Source organism: Ovis canadensis, chromosome 11 (assembly GCF_042477335.2).
Source record: "Ovis canadensis isolate MfBH-ARS-UI-01 breed Bighorn chromosome 11, ARS-UI_OviCan_v2, whole genome shotgun sequence".
Classification (NCBI taxonomy): Eukaryota; Metazoa; Chordata; class Mammalia; order Artiodactyla; family Bovidae; genus Ovis; species Ovis canadensis.
In genome coordinates, this window is record NC_091255.1 from 43,619,958 (window position 1) to 43,636,301 (window position 16,344).

Consider the following 16,344-nt stretch of genomic DNA (forward strand, 5'->3'; position numbering starts at 1 on the left):
AATCAGGCAACATTTTCTATACTTTGCTGGCTGAGCAGGCCCCCTGGAAGCTGCAAGTGTTCCAAGAGTTTGACCTCAGAGCTGAGTCGCTGCCATTGAAATGTCCAGGCAGAGGGCAGCTCCTGCGCATCCTCTCCGACTCCACACCCCTCCCTCATCTGCGTAGGTTCAGGGCATCCTCTGAGTCAGAATGTCCACTGGTCATTTTCTTCTTGCGATGTTCTTTACAGCTTTAGTGTGTCAGTCTTTCCCATGAGCCCAGATGCTTTGGGACAGAGATGTGTCTGCCTTGCTTTTACTGTCTCCAGCATGGGGCACATAGGAGTGTATAACAGTGTTTTGTGAATAAACTGACTTTGGCTTGAGAGGCATAGCAGCCCTGTAACATGGGACAGTGTACAGCGTCCTGCTGGCCCAGGGTGGAGGGGGCCCTGCTCACCTCGTCTGTGACCCCTGCCCACAGCGCTGCCCAGGTCAGGTGTGAGCATGACGGGCAGGCCACGTTCTTCAGGGAAGCTGCAGCCTGTCCTTCACGCTAGGCCGCCCCCACCATGAGGAGCCAGGCCAGACCATCACTCTGAGGTATGTTTGGCTTCTGTCGCACTTGACCAGGTGCAGACACACAAGCCTTACACGGTGGCCTTCGACCTCGCAGACCCTGGGGCCATAGCAGGGGCTGCCTCTGAGATCCTGCAGTGCTTTGGCCACGTGGACGTGCTCATCAATAATGCTGGGATCAGCTACCGAGGCGCCATTGTGGACACCAGCCCAGACGTGGACAAGAGGGTGATGGAGACAAACTACTTTGGTCCAGTAGCTCTGACAAAGGGTAAGGCCTTGGGTCAGAAGGGAGAAGCGCCCAGGCAGGCTGGCATTGTTTCCATTTCCTGTGGCTCCTCCTTCCTGGACCTGCTGTCTTACTCCACCCTGGGGTCAGTGCTGTCCTTGTGACTCAGGGTTGGCTTTTCTGGGCCCGGGCCTGCGCTGTGTTGCTGCCTCCACATCCCACTGTGTTTGGCGACCTACCGGGTGCAGGCAGGGCACAGCAGAGGCATGCTGTCGTCCTGCCACGGTTCTCACAGCAGGGCACAGGGGGCTGAGCACTCTCAGATGTGGCCCTCCCCAGGCTCTCCATGTGAGCAACGGTGACCTCTGCCTTCTCCCCACAGCGCTCCTGCCTGCCATGATCAGACGGCGCCAGGGCCACGTGGTTGCGATCAGCAGCATCCAGGGCAAGATCAGCCTGCCTTTCCGATCTGCGTGTGAGTGCTTCCTCCTCCTGTCAGACGCTCCTGCCCCCACGTCCATTGCTGTTTACCCCTGTTGTGAAGACAGCAGGCTCCTGGTCCAGAATTCAGACACGAGAGGGACGCTCAGCACAGAGCATGTGGGGACCTGAGAGGTGTGCGCCCCTGAGCAGAAGCCTGGGCTCAGTCTCAGCTCCACTCCTCACGCCACGTGTGACCGCGTGCCAGGCCCCCTCCCAGTGCCACCACCACCATCAGCCCACAGGTGCTGCCCCTCCGTCTGGTTACTGCACACGCCCCCAGAGTTCTGCGTGTGATGAGACGTGCAGCGCTGGGGCCCTGATATGCAGTTCTGTGCTTCCATTATCCCGCTTGACAGTATCTTTCCACTCAGTTCCCTACTTGCTGAGCGGATGGGCGTCATGTAACTCGGGAGTTGTCTGGGTGCCTGAGGGGACTGCCTTCCTCAGTGGCCAGCAGCAGGGATGTGCTGCGTGCAGCACCCTTCAGCGTTTCTCTCTGGGCACTCACTCGCTGTGAGAGGGTTTCAGTAAGATTAGTTCCAGAAAGTGGGAATACTGCCAGCTCAACCTCAGTTTAGACTCACCTCCCAGTGTGCACAGCTGTGCCAGGATGGTGGGACTGCACCATCATGGGGCACCAGCAGGCAGATTCTACTTTCGTTTAAGAATGTTAGAGGTAATGTCACAATTACCTCTAAACTGTCCTGGTAACTGCATTCTTTGGTTCACTGTCTGCAAGGAAACACTGTTGTAACCGAGCTCCCCAACCCCCGATACCTGAGGCAGCTGTGAGGAGGGGGTATGTGGAGGGGAGAGGGCGTGTGGAGGGGAGGGGCAAAGCCTGGCGAGGATGGCCACATGGCACCCTCAGCTGGACAGGGAGCCCATCAGAACTGGACGCAGCCCAGTGCTCCTGGTGCAAGCGTGTATCCAGGGCCAGCTGTGGGGCTTGTGAGCCCAAACCAGCTCCCTCACCCCCGCGGCCACACTCAGGATGCCCTGAGACGCCTGGGGATGCCATGTCCACACTTGTCCTGGGCTGGTGGGTGGCTTCCTCAGGAAATGTGTGGGGCATCACAGCTGACAGCAGGGGCCACACCAGGCATTCGGGGGTGGGGGTGGGGGTGTTCACACTGCTCTTTGTACCGAGTTGTTTCTAGATGTCACTGGATTTGGTCTTTCTGAATTTTATCGTCCTCTTGGCTGTGACTGCGTAAGTCACACTTGGTCAGGAAGCTTCGTAACGCCCAGGCTGGACAAGGTGGTGCCTCCTGGGCGCACTGGCCAACCCACAGGCAGCGCTCCCCAGTCGTGAAGTTTGGGGGTGGGGGGCGCTTCATCCTCTTGGGGCTGTTGTGAGGCCAGGTGGGAGGATCCAGGAGGTGAGCACGCGGAACTCTGGGGACTCTTCCACACGAGGCTGCCCCAGGGGAGCTGACAGGCTTGAGGCCTGGCGTGGGTTTACACACGTGCTGCCATGCAGGCAGGGAGCATCCCTGGACATTCATTTTCAGTGATGAAACCTAAAACAACGCTGAGCCCGTTCTGTGGCTGTGACCCTGAGCCACACGGCGGCTGCCCAGCCAGCCTTCCACACACGGAGAACCCTGAGCACGAGTAACATGGGCCACAGGGGCAGCCTGTGGCCATGCCCCCGTGTGTGCAGGGGTCTGGCTGGCGTGAGACACCAGCAGCCTGGCCCCTCTGAGGCACTGCGCTGAAGGTGTGGGGAGGACTTTCACTTTCCTCCTTTAGTTTCTTCTGAACTATCTGAATGTTTTACACAGTCGACTTTAAACTTTTAATTTAGATTAAATTCACACTTAGAACTTGCAGGAGCAAGAATGCCCATGAACCTTTGACCGTATGTGCTATGTCGTGTTCTGTGTGAGTACATGTACGTTAAGATGCACAGGGTATTCCCTGAACTGGAGTGGGAGACCTGATGCCCTCCTGTTCAGGGTCCTGACGGGCATCATCCTACCCTCCCTGGTCACCGAACTTTGCAGACGCGGCCTCCAAGCATGCAACCCAGGCCTTCTTTGACTGTCTGCGGGCTGAGGTGGAACAGCATGACATCGAGGTGACGGTCATCAGTCCCGGCTACATCAACACCAATCTCTCCCTTAATGCAGTCACAGCTGACGGGTCCAAGTATGGAGGTAAGGCCCCAGCGTGCGTTCCTCTGTGAAAGCTCCCTGAGCATCTTGCAGTTTTCATTCAGAGTATCAGTTTAAACCACCTGACATTGTGAAGCTGGTCATATATACTGATGACCAACCTCAGCACCAACCATCTCTACCCTGAACCCTGCAGGCTGGAGGAAGTTGTGGGAACAAGCCCACACCAGCGCTTGGGAGACGCTGACAGGACTCCAGCTAGCCCGCTGTTAGTGCTAAAGTGACCAGGCCAGGTCTCTTCCCGTGAGGTTCCCCTGCAGTGTTGGGAGGACAAGACTTCAGGGGTAGGCAGAGGCCAAAGACAGCACAGAGCTGACCTGCCGTCAGCACTAGTGGCTGGATCGGCAAGGCTCAGTGTGCAGGTGGGGCCAACCAGGACCAGCTGGCTTTTGCCTCCCCAGCTGGTGGACCCACATGAGTTGCCTTCCTGCGCTTGCTCGGGGCCTGCCTCCTGGGAGCATGCTGGGTGTTCATTAGAGGCCTCCTGGCCAAGCCTGAACCAAGACCACCCATGCCCAGGACAGCAGCCCCCTCACTCAGCAAGGCAGCAGAAGCCGTACAGAGGCACGGGGCTGGGTAAGTTCATATGTATTTATTCCCAGGATGGCGGCCACGCCCCATGACTTGTGACATCTAGTTCCCTGACCAGGGATTGCACCCATGCCTCCAGCATTGAAGTAGAGTCTTAACCACGGCACCACCAGTCCCAAGAATCTTTCTTAAAAATTTCCTCTGTGGCATTTAAAAATGAGCAGCCACCAGAAACCTACTGTTCTGTGTTGATGGTGGAGGAAGCTGGGCAGTACCATGGCTGTGGGTGGCCTCCCCTCTGCCTGCTGCTCCTGCTTTGTGGGCACAGTTCACCAGTGACAAGGGAAAAAGTAACATCTTGTGCCCCTCCCTGCATTGAGTTCTGGTCCACAAAACAAACCAAGGCTTCCTTCCTGCCTGTCACCCATACACCTAAGACAGAGGCCCTGCCACCTGCCTCGCTCCTCTCACTCCAGCCAGAGTACTCTGCAGCCCTCCCACCCACCTGGCCCCCTGCCCTGGCACAGCACCCTTAGTCACTGGTTGCCCCAACTGGCTGAAATGCCCCAGGTCAGGGAGTGAGGGAGCATCTGCTGGGCACCCCCTGGCTATGGACCGGAGTTCTGAGCTGTCCACCTCCCTCCTTGGACTGCAGGGACGGTCGCTGCACCTGCTGCCCAAGCCCCTGGGAGAGCTCCCTGGGGGACCCAGTGTCCAGAGTTGACTCAGGTCCTCCTTGGGGCTTCTGCCCCCAAGCTCAGTGAGTTTCCTGTTTCATTTCAGTGATGGATGAGACCACAGCCCAGGGCCGAAGTCCTGTGCAGGTGGCCCAAGACATCCTGGCTGCTCTGGGGAAGAAGAAGAAGGATGTGGTGCTGGCCGACCTGATGCCTTCCCTGGCTGTTTACCTTCGAACTCTGGCTCCTGGGCTCTTCTTCAGACTCATGGCCTCCCGGGCCAGGAAGGAGCGGAAGTCCAAGCACAGCTAGTGCCTGTCCTGGTGGGCAGGTGGGGCAGTCACCGCTCCATGGGGACTGTGTTGGACTTCTGCCTCATGGGTGGGGAAGGAGGGAGATGCGCTTTCCCTGCGGACCCCTGGCCAGGCCTGCTGGTGGGGGACGGGAACTAGGAGGACGTCTGGGAACCAAGAAGGGTGCGGGACAGCTTCCTCCAGGTGGAGGGTCTAAACTCTGGGACATGAAATAAAGGAAGGAGCCTGAGAGCTGTGGTCCCCGAGGGCAGGCAGAACTACGCCTCTTTCATACCTCAGCCTCTGCATCTTAGGGCCAGAAGACACCCTCATGTCACCTGAACCTGGTTCTCAGGGAGGAGGCAGCGGCCTTCACACTGTTGACGGGACCCCCAATGTCTTGGTCAACGCAGCAGATGTCAGCATGTGACTGGCCTCCCTGTTGTTCAGTGCGTGGAAGCTGCCCTCCTGCACCAGGCTTGTTTCAGTGACAGCTTCTGCTCAGCTGCCCTGACGTGGCCGCTGTTTGTCTGCCTCTGGCCACCTCCCCCAAGTCTGGTCTGCAGGCAGAGTCAGGCTCCCTTTCCAGATCTGGCCCCCACTCCGTTCCAGTGGTGGGCACTGCACGGTGGACACGAGGTCCAAATCACTGCCAGGTTACCTGTGGACCATATGCCACCCAGCTGAAGACTAGCATTCCCAGGCCTCTTGGAATTAAGTCAGAGTTTCTCTAACTGTTCTAAAATCTTTGGCTCTCCCCCGGTAAACAAATGGCCCCGTCGCCCCATGCACCTCAATGCCTCCCCTGCACCTTCTCCCTCCGGTATCTGACCTTCCCGAGGGACCCTCTGAAACTCCAGGTGTCACTCACACATGTGTCCTCAGGGGGGCCTGAGCAGAGTCTTGGGGTGGCAGGGCCCCCTCTTTGGTGGAAGGCGAGGGGAAGTCTTCCCTCAGCCTGGGGCAGCAGGTTGAACTCAGGGTCCACAGCAGGACAGCTTCAATGCTTAAAAAAAGACACAGGCATTAGTTTGTTTTCCTAAATCAGAACCTGGACAACAGACCCCAGGCCCCAGCTCTCTAGGCAAACTCAGCAGAGACCCAGAGGCTGGCAGGCCTGGCCTTGCCCCGCCCCACCCGAGCAGCCCTGGGCAGTGCTCCTTGAACAGAGGCCCAGGTGAGACATGAGGCTCCTCTGGGAGGGGCTGGGCCTGCCTGGTGAGAGGTTTATTCTTGCTGCAAGTGGTGCCCGCTCCTGCTGCCTGCACGCTCCCACCAGGGCCGTCACGAGAGAGCAGACACCTGGAGCTGAAATTCTCATCATTTTAATGGTCACTAGCCTCTGGCTGGCTCTGGATGGTACAGTTAAATGACACACTTAACGACCCCCAAGCGCGTCCACACCCCCTCCGGAGCCTCGCTTCCATCATATCCTGCTGCCCAGTGGGCCTTCCACAGCTGCAGGCCCCACGGTGGCGGAAATCCACATCTTAGTGTGGCGAGCTGAGACAGCCCTTGGTGCACTTGTCACCTGTTATTTCTTTAAAATAACGACCGTGACGCCAGATGCCTCCCCAGCCTGGCCGCCTCGCGGCTCGGCGCAGTGCGGTCATACCGCGCAGAGCTCGTAGATCTTCTTGACACAGTACACCAGGGCCGCCAGCGCTATCGTGTTGTGCAGTCTCTTTCTGTGCAAGTCGTCCTTCCGGACCAGCACCACCGGGGTGGACGAGGTGAGTGTGTGCAGGGGCAGGCGGGATAGTCTGTAGGCGTCGTACTCCACCTGGTACTTGCAGCAGGGGTCAAACTGCCAGGAGATGCCGTAGAGGGTGCAGCAGGCCAGGCTCAGCACGCCTGCGGGCAGGGAGATGTAGTGGGAGTAATCCAGGGGCAGCGCCAGCGGGGTGAAGAGGCAGGCGGTGCCCGCCAGCACGGTGGTCTTGTGCAGGCAGTTGCCCACGGTGATCCAGCGGGCCGTCTCGTCGCCGATGCGGGTGGGCTCGATCACGATGTACTTGTACTGGGCTTCCAGGGCCTGCTCCAGCTCATACTCAAACTGGTCTTGGGCGTTCTCCCCGTTGTAGATCTCGTGCACGATGTAACAGTCTGTGGCCGACAGGCTCACCCTTAGGAAGGAGAGGTGAGGAGAAAAAGGAGACAGTTAGGCACTGGTGGCTGCTCTGTGGCTGGGAGATACAGAGGCAAGCCTCCCACCACCCCTCACATACCCAAAGGCCACTGGGAGCAGGGCTCAGAGCTTCCCAGTCGGCAACCGCGCACGTTGGGACCAGGGAAGGCGTGTGGAGTGAGGTCACCCCAGAATCTCCATGGTCAGTGTTTCCTTTGAAGCGGGAAACAGTTGTGTGTTCAGGGCAGCAGAGGCCGGACTGTCAGGCAGAGCTCTGGGAGGATGGAGGGGCAATGGGGAGCTCGCTGCTGGTGCCCTTCTGGTCATGCTCCCAGGGGATTTGGTGGGAAAAGCTACCCAAGCAAACAAGTGCACACACTCAGGAAGCAGAGCTTCCTTCTAGGTGGATGAACAGTGGGCCTGATGCTCTCCTGAGGCTGCAGCGGGCATGGTGAGGAGGCACCACTGGCCTCCAGGAGTTAGGCAGGGGCTCTTTATCCTGGAATAGTTAACTGTAACTAAGGTGGGCTCGGGGAAGCCCCCCAATTAAGTCACAGGCCCCCATTAAACTGTGTGTGTGGGAAGAAGCCGTCCCCTGGGGATGGGACACCCCCAGGCACTGGCTACAGGGTCCAGTTAGCAGGGCAGCCTTTCTAGGCAGTTAATGAGCTGAACCACCGAAATCAATGAACCTGGAAGAGATGGTCTTCCTCTGGGGCATTGCTGGAGTCTCCTGATTTGGTTTTTTAACTCAGAAAGGAGACAGGCTCCAGGTGGGACTCAGCTCCTTAGCAGACAAGCAAACCTATGAGGCATGACCTCAGTCTCAGAGGAGCCATCCTGGCCTGGGATCTCCTTTGTGCTCTCAAGTTCATAATTGAGACAGGCAGCAGGCAGCGGGAGAGGAGCTCGGGGAGGGCAGGGCGGGGTCTGTACACCCTGCTGACCCACAGAGGGGGTTCTGTGGGTGAGGCCTTGCTGTCGGAATCCAAGTGGAGCTTTCTGGCCACTGAGTCCCTCTGGAGCACTGAGAGCAAGACACACAGACAAGGTCGGAATTACAGAGCATTCTTGCCCAAACCCTGATCTACCTGAGTGCAGTGCTCTGCTTGCCTGGCAGACTGTGGCCACCCCAAGTGCAGTGACAAGACAGGCCCAACAGGAAAGCATCAGTTGAACAGATTGTTCCATCTCAGGGGCATGTCAGTGGGCAGGCCCCACCCTCACCTGATTGCTCACCCAGCCCTTCCCAGCTCCCTGGCCTTCACCTCTCTGGCTGAGCTAGCACCCACCCTGGAGGAAGGCTTCCCTGGCTCCTCCCACAGACATGCTGGGCAAGGCCGTCCCCACTGACTGGTGCGTGTGCCACAGGTCCCTCCAGGCTCCTGGCTCAGCCCAGACAGGACAGAGAGCAACAGTCAGTGGACAGGGGCAGTCAGGACAGCCCGGCTGAGGGGGTGTGGACCAGGTGATCACCCGCTGCGGACTCCTGTCCATCACCACGAACCAACCCTCCTAGTGGCCCTCTCACACAGCAGGCTAGGAGCCAGCCCAGCGGGCATGCCACCCTGGGCTCACCACTACTTCTGCTTCAGAAGCCACCTCTTTACCCTCAGGAGAGGATGGACTGCAACACCTAGAGAAACAGGTCCCCTGCAGGGATGGGGACAAGTGCAAGGCCCACACAGACTCACAAGAGCCGCTCACTCAGAGGACCCACCTGTGGTCAGCACGCACACCCTCAGCTGGGGTGCCCTCCACCCTGCCTAGACCCCCAGATCCAGCTAGTCCCCCCCACTGACAGAGACTACTGCTTCAGAAGCCGGGGCCATGGCCACCAAGCCTGGCTACCCCAGTGCCCACTGGAGGTATCAGCCTGTGTTTCTGGGTCAAAAGTAACCCAGCTAAGGAAAGAACCCACTTAGAGGGTTACCTTGAACCATCTCAGCATCACCAGCCAACTTGAACCCTGTACACAAAGGCAAATTAAAAACACCACCAATAGCTAACTGGGGTCCTTTGAGCCTTACTAAGGGACTGTATTTTTTCATTTTGTTGAAGGCGAGAAATGAACAGTAAGAGAACACAGTAAAACGAGTCCATATTAAAAAACAAAACTGAGAGCAGGCTGATAATGGAAAAGCCTTCAAAGAAAGTGAAAAAGTCAAGAAGAGGACAGCGTTTGTAGCCTGCCATCTTCTGTGCTTGTCTGTGAAAGAGTCACGTTTGCTTCTACATGCACAGAACGCTGCTGAGCAGATTTAAGACCTGAGAGTTATGACTGTCCCTGGGGAGGGAGCAGAGTGGGTCCAGTAAGAAAAGGAGCCGATTTTACTACCTGACTCGGAACCCTCTGAATCCAGCAGGTTTTGTGGAACTAGTGGGACTGGCCAGTGCACAGCACAGCCTGCCAGACTCCTGCTGCTGTGGGGTCAGGGGCTGATCATCCTGCTTCCAGCTAGTCGGTCTCCCCTCTCATCATGGGAATCAGCCCCAGCAGCACCCAGGAAAGTCATCAACGGCACCCTGGGGACCCCACGAAGAACCCATAGGACAGACCCCACGCCCTCACAAAGCCAGTTTCAAAGGAACCTGGGATTACAGGGACCTCAGGCATGGAACCCTCAAAGTCTGGAGACTCCTCCCAAAGTCAGGGTTGCACAAGAATGTTCACAGCAGAGAGCAGAAGGCCCCTTACAAGAGCAGAGAAAGAGACACACACACGACCAGAAGCACAGAGAGCCAAGCAAGTGACACACACACACACACACACACACACAGTGTCATGGAGATGATGGAGAGTTTAGGAGTGAGGTGGTTGCTGTCTGCAGGGAGGGATGTGTGGCCACGGAAATGCTAGCACTTGGTTTATTGATCTTTTCTAAATTATGGTAAAATACATTAACAGGAAGTTTACTCTCTTAACCAGTTTAAGTATATAGTTCAGTAAGGTTAAACACACTCACACTGTTGGGCAACCAATCTCCAGAACTTTTTTGTCCTGCAAAACTAAAACTCTGTCCCCATTAAACCACAACTCCCACGCTGCCTTCTGCGGTCTCTCCATGAATCTGACTGCTCCAGGGCTTCGTATAGGTGGAACCACGTGATACTTCTTTTAGCAGCTGGCTTATTCCACTTGGCATAATATCCTTACGGCTCATCCACATCGCAGCGTGTCAGGATTTCCTTCCTTTTTCCTTGTATGTAGAGACCACATTCTGTTACCGATCCATGGTTGATGGGTAGGTTTCACCTTCTAGCTGCCGTGAACATAGGTGTAAAAATATGTCTGAGTCCCTGCTTTAATTATTTTGGACATATACTTAGAAATGGAACTGCTGGACCATATGGCAGCTCTGTTTAAATCTTCCGAGAAACTTCCACACTGCCGTAGTGGCCACGCCAATTCACACTCCCACCAACAGGGCACAAGAGTTCCCTCTTCTCTGCATCCCTGCAGACACTTTTGTTTTCTGTTTTTTCAACAGTAGCCCTACAGTGGTGTGAGGTGGCATCTCACGGTAGTTCTGATTTGTGCTTCCTACATGACCACTTTTATTGAAATAGGTTCACCCACTTACACCGCACAAGTCAGTGGTTCAACACTGTCACCAAGTTAACACACAATCAGTTTTAGAGCGTCTTCTTCATTTCAAAGAGTAACCCCGCTGCTCCCCATCCCCCACGACCCCCGTTCCTGGCAATCACCAACCATTCCTGGCAATCACCAGCTGACTTCCCGACTCCACACCTGCCTCTTCTGGGTGTTTGGCAGGAAGGCATCGCAGAGCACATGTGCTGGGGCTGCTTTCTTCGTTCAGCCTCATGCCTCCAGGGCCCCACATGTGGTAGCAAGTTTGCAACTTTTCACATGTTAAGAGAGGACTTCTGATGGATTTAACATACAATTTTTATAACTCCAAGACAAGATACCTGCTGGAAAGCATTAAAGATGCTATGTATGAGAAAGGCCAATTTGGATGGTGGCCCAACAGGTAACTTTTGAAATTTTACTTTTCTTCATAGTTTTCTGTACTTTTCAAAAACAAAAAATAAATACCCGTTTATTTTATAATGAGAAAGTTTTATAAAGTTTTTCTTAAACCAGTAGCTTTGTATCCCTTGAGGTAGAGGAAACCAGATAGGCCGAGGCCTCCAGCTGAGGGGAAGGAACCCCTCCTGCTCCAGCAATTTCCTGGGCCCCACGAAGAGGCCTGCACTCCCAGGGTCAAGGTGGTCTCACAGCCTTGTGGTCTGTGTCCCTGTCCCACTAAAGTGGGCACTGGCCCTGCAGCCCACCATCTTTTCTGGTCATGCTGGAGCCAGGTGAACCGAACCAGGACGAGGACCTACATTAGGGACCTTTTTTGGAGTGGCCCTGGGCTCCTGTACTCAGCTCAAACACAGAAGGAGGTGACGCAAAGCTCCTTGAGGGCTGTGACTATCTTCATCACAGTCACCCTCTGCCCCTGCCCCAGGCCCGAAAGTGCCAGGTTCCCAACAGACTTAGAGAAAGTACTTTGGAAGGGAGTGACAAGAGGGCTTCCTGGGTGGTCCAGTGATTAGGAATCTACCTTGTAATGCAAGGTCCTGGTCTGGGAGGATCCCACATGCGTGGGGCAACTAAGCTGGTGCACCAACTACTGAGCCTGTGCTGGAACCTGTGCCCTCCAGCAAGAGATGCCACCACAATGAGAAGACCACAAGAAGCAACTAGAGAAAGCCAGCGTGCAGCAATGAAGACCCAGCACAGCAAAAAAGAGTGACGAGAGAAAATTACAGTAATTAGAGCACCTGTGGCTGAAAAACTGTTAAATTATTGTAAAAATTAAACGAATATATTGTTAAAAACTATTAACGAAGTTGCTTCCCACCCAGGAAGTATGGGGTCATGTGACCACACCAGGTGGTGGCCTTTACCAATCCTCCCCTCCTCCACCTCCCTGGGGTCTAGGAAAACCCACTTTTGGTAAACACCAAATTACTTCCTCAGGAGCCAAGGAAATTGGTAAAATCCTATGCTGTGGACTCTAAGGCCAGTTAGGGACTTCCCAGGTGGTCCAGTGGTTAAGTATCCACCTCCCAATACAGGGTACACAAGTTCAAGTCCTGGTTCGGGAAGATCCCACATATGCATTATTGATGGGAATGTAAATTGGAGCAGCCACTGTGGCAAATGTGTGGAAGTTCCTCAAAAAAATAGAGCTACCATATTATCCAGCAATCCTGTTTCTAGGTATAGATCCAAAATAATTAAAAGCAGGACTCACACTCAAACACATTTTTGCACCCATGTTCACAGCAGAATCAATCACAACAGTTAGAAGGGGCAAGGAAACCGATGAGCTGCAGCGACTGAGCCATGTGCTTCCACTCGAGAAAGGCAAGCCCACGTGACTCAAGGGAAGAGTTGGTGCTCCACAAGCAAGACCTGATGCAATAAAACAAAAAAAAAGGGCGGGGGGATACTTCTCTAGTAGTCCAGTGGTTAAGACTCTGCCTTCCAATGCAGGCAATCTGGGTTTGATCCCTGGTTGGGGAACTAAGATTCCCACATGCCTCATGGCCAAGAAAACTAAACAAAACATAAAACAGAAGCAATTTTGTAATAAATTCAATAAAGACTTTAAAAGGGTCCAGACCAACAGCTTCTACTGGAAGCCTAGGGATTCTCTTAAAAAAAAAAAAAAAATTAACACAACATTGTAAATCAACTCTACTTCAATAAAACAGACGTTAAAAACATGCAAGCGGCTCTCATTCTTTATTTCCATCCCTCTCTTATCCTGGTCTAGACCACCGCTGACTTTTCTGTTCTCTATCTTCACCATCCAGTATATGAGCCACAAGCCATGGTTGGCTACTGGGCATTTGCAATGTGAGTACTGTGGCTGAGGAGCTGAAGTTTTCACTTTAATTTAGATTTAACTGCTGCAAATGACAAGTGGGCACTGAATTAACACAGCTCTAGACTCAAGAACCAGGTAAAGTGAGAACCCACACAGTGTCCCTTCTAAACTGGACAGCCACTAACACAGAGATGACAGCAGCAACTCCTGCCAACCGTCGGGCACCAGGCAGGGCCTTCAAGCACAAGGCAGGCTTTGGAGTTTGCGGCCACGGGCAAATCTGGAAAGCCTGCCCAAAGCATTGCTCTGCTCCAGCCAATACCCCACACCAGACCATGTTTCCTAGAGTGTCAGCATAAACCAGATTCCAACCAAGGGTGTGAGACAACTTGGGAAAGTGGTCTTACAGTGTGGAGCTGAAATCTGAGTCAGCACAAATGTGACATGGAACAAAGTCATTTAAGAGCACCATAAACAGCCTACTGTAGTCAGGGAGCCTCTAGTCGGCCTGGGCTTCAGTCTATGCTGTGGGCAGTTAATCCGCCTGCCCCACCCCAAAGTACTCCCACCCACTGAGCAGGAATGGAGGTGTGCCTGGGCGGGTTAGGTTCCCCCGCCCCCGGCCTCAGTGTGCAGCTCAGGGAAACCAGGCCCAGGCAGAGGGCCTTGCTCTTGCTCCTCCAGCAGAGCAAACAGAGGGGTCCCACAGCCACACCACGTTATCTAGGAGGAGGGCAGATGGTGCCACCCAAACCACAAAACTAGACGCCCCATTCCTGGCTGACACACAATATGTGCATGTACAAGCAGAGCCTGCTGTTCAGGCCAAAGGGTGTAGTGGGAACACTTAAGGAGACCCGGCATGTGACTGCAATGAGTCAAGCTGTCAGGTAGGAATGATGAGCACCTGCCCTGACCAAAGAGAGCCAATGAGAGCTTTCCAAGGGGGCTTTAATGTGAAGTTTTTCCATTTACAAGCACTGGTAACTTAAATTCTCTTAAACACTGAGGGTTACAGTCAAGGACTAGATTCAGCCTTTGGGATCTGCATTTGCAAACTCAATTTTGAATTAACACTTGTCTGAAACCAAAGAGAAAAAAAAACCCATATCTAATTTCTTAGATCAGTAAAGGCTTCTGTTTTGCTGGCACGGCGCTGTATGAAGTCTGGGTCTCCCCATTTGGCTCTTGCTGTTGTTTCTATCCAGTAAGGCGATCACCTCCTTAACTTTTTATGGTACGATCTAAGAAACGCTGGGTGGGAGTTGGAAAAACAAAAGTACCTGCTAGCCATTTACTGCTGCTTCTTCACGGAAGAGGAAGTGCAAAAGAGACAAGGTTGGGTAACTCTGGGCTCAAGAATAAAATGCAAGCTAGAGGGTTCTATCAACACAACTAACCTCAGCTGGTAAAGAATCTGCCTGCAATGCAGGAGACCCGGGTTCGATCCCTGGATCGGGAAGACCCCCCTGGCAAAAGAAATGGCAACCTACTCAAGTATTCTTGTCTGGAAAAATCCAATGGACAAAGGAGCCTGGCAGGCTACAGTCCATGGCGTCCCAAGCGTGGGACACGACTAGGCGAACTAAACCACCACCAAACAGAAGGCGACCGCAAAGAGTAGGTGGTGCAAACAATCAAAGAAAAAGAATAACGCAGAGTAGTTGGGAGAAAAGGTGGGGGCGAGGCGGGGAGGGGGGGAATATAACTTTTCTGTTTAACAATCCTCATTGGATTGAAAAAAGAAAACAAAACACCACGGAGATCCTGCTGATTTCTGCCGCACCAGCCCACTAGTAACAGAAGGGTTAGGACAGTACAAAGCGTGTGACTCCACTAGTACATCTGCTTTCCCAAACTTCTGGTGTCTGAACAGCTTCTACTAAGCTGAAACTGTTTTCCAGAAGCAAAAACTGTAAATTCAACACGAAACACGACAACTACTCCAATCTCATCTAGAAATGAGTCCTTCACATCCAGATCCACCTTTGGAAGAACCAAGCCCCCGGTTCCCTACTCACGCACATTCGTTAGGGAAGGTCACTGCAAAGGACTTCACAGCAGGGGCGCTCACGGAGACGCCTCCAAAGTCCCAAGGATCACCCCCGGGCGAAAGCGGTCAGCTCCCCGCCCGGAGCAACAGCGCGGAAAGCTGAGGCCCCTCGGTAACCGTGCGGTCCGTCCCGTCCGTCCCGCACCGGCTCCCTGAGAAAGCGTCCCCTTCTCCGTCCCGAGAACCACTCCTCGCTGCGGCTTAGAAAAGACTACGCGCGCGGCCAGGCGGGCGGGGGCTCCGGCGCCGCTCGGCTCGCTGCATACAGGCGGGTTCCGCCGCGGCCCGGCAGTGCCCAGCCAGCCATCACCCCTCCCCGAGCCGCCCGCTGAGACCGCGTCGACCGGAACTGAGACCCCGCGCGCCCAGGGGCGGACCGGGGAGAACCCCGGGGCGGAAGCGGGGACGGCGCTGCAGTCCAAAGAGCCCTGCCGGTTTCCCGCCCTAAACAGCCCCGCGCCTCACCTCTCTCGAGCGCCGCCACCGCCGCTGCCCGGGCCGAGACGCCTCCTTCCCCACGCGGCCATCTTGGAGACTCTCCGCTCGCGAACGCCTCGCGCCGGGCGGCCTCGCGACACCGCGCGGGCGGGAGGGAGATGTAGTCCAGCTGCCTTCCCGGACGGCGCGCGAGGCGGGAGCCCGGCCCGGCGAGACTACAAAGTCCACAATGCACAGCGCCCCGGAAAGCCCGCCCCGTGGCCGCCTGGGAACGCGGGCTCAGATAGGCGGTGCTGAGGGTCCACTTCCGGACTAGACTTCCCCCGGCCGCCTGTGCTTCGAGAGCTTCGACCGCTGAGGTCACAGAAGGGCCACTGCCACTCATCCCCCCAATACTCGGGAGGCAAAAGAGACGTGGTCCCCGCCGCCGCGGAGTCCCTGCTGCCGGACTGTTGGCCGAGTGGGTTTGGAAGCGGAGACGGGGGAAAACGTAAAAGTGCGATGTCCGCAGAGAGAGACGGCCGCGCGCATGTCCCGCGCGCATGTCCCACCTGCGTCCGGCCGCGGTAGCGAGGACACAGCCCCACTCTCGGGTGTCTTCGAAGGCGGTTGCTGGCTCCTCACCCCGCCAGCGGGAGCCCTACCTGGACGCTGCCGAGTCGGGAGTGCAGACGGAGCCCAGTGACTCCTGCCGGCTGTCCCTTCCTAGTGGGGGCTGATCTGGGGGCCCCTCGCAGCTCTGGAACGTATAGTCCCTCTCCTGCTTCCGACCGATAGTCTTGCTAGACATATTAATTCGACCTATGAACATTCGAGCAACTCTTCTGTCGAAATTTACTCCGAGGTCAGAGACGGGAGAATCACGGGCCTGCTCTCAGCCTTTGGGGCTGGCGGAACCTGCTGAGCCAGGGCCGGTGGGCTC

General features: G+C 55.3%; 2 protein-coding genes across 19 annotated transcripts in view; one reads left to right on the forward strand and one right to left on the reverse strand.

The window, feature by feature from the left end:
- Window positions 1–5,217, forward strand: part of DHRS7B (dehydrogenase/reductase 7B) — a 43,871-nt gene extending 38,654 nt beyond the window's left edge. For all 18 annotated transcript variants that reach the window (XM_069543069.1, XM_069543072.1, XM_069543080.1 and 15 more), the window contains 4 exons: window positions 613–829; window positions 1,170–1,262; window positions 3,280–3,432; window positions 4,765–5,217. In XM_069543069.1, the coding sequence (XP_069399170.1) occupies window positions 613–829; window positions 1,170–1,262; window positions 3,280–3,432; window positions 4,765–4,970 (669 nt within the window). In that variant the 3' untranslated portion in view covers window positions 4,971–5,217. The remainder of the gene's footprint in view (window positions 1–612; window positions 830–1,169; window positions 1,263–3,279; window positions 3,433–4,764) is intronic.
- A 1,043-nt stretch (window positions 5,218–6,260) lies between these two features.
- Window positions 6,261–16,344, reverse strand: TMEM11 (transmembrane protein 11). Its single transcript, XM_069543087.1, has 2 exons — window positions 15,450–16,344; window positions 6,261–7,077 (listed from the first exon to the last, which is right to left on the reverse strand). Exons 1-2 carry the CDS (start codon window positions 15,509–15,511, stop codon window positions 6,561–6,563), a joined length of 579 nt encoding a protein of 192 aa, XP_069399188.1. The 5' UTR covers window positions 15,512–16,344; the 3' UTR covers window positions 6,261–6,560.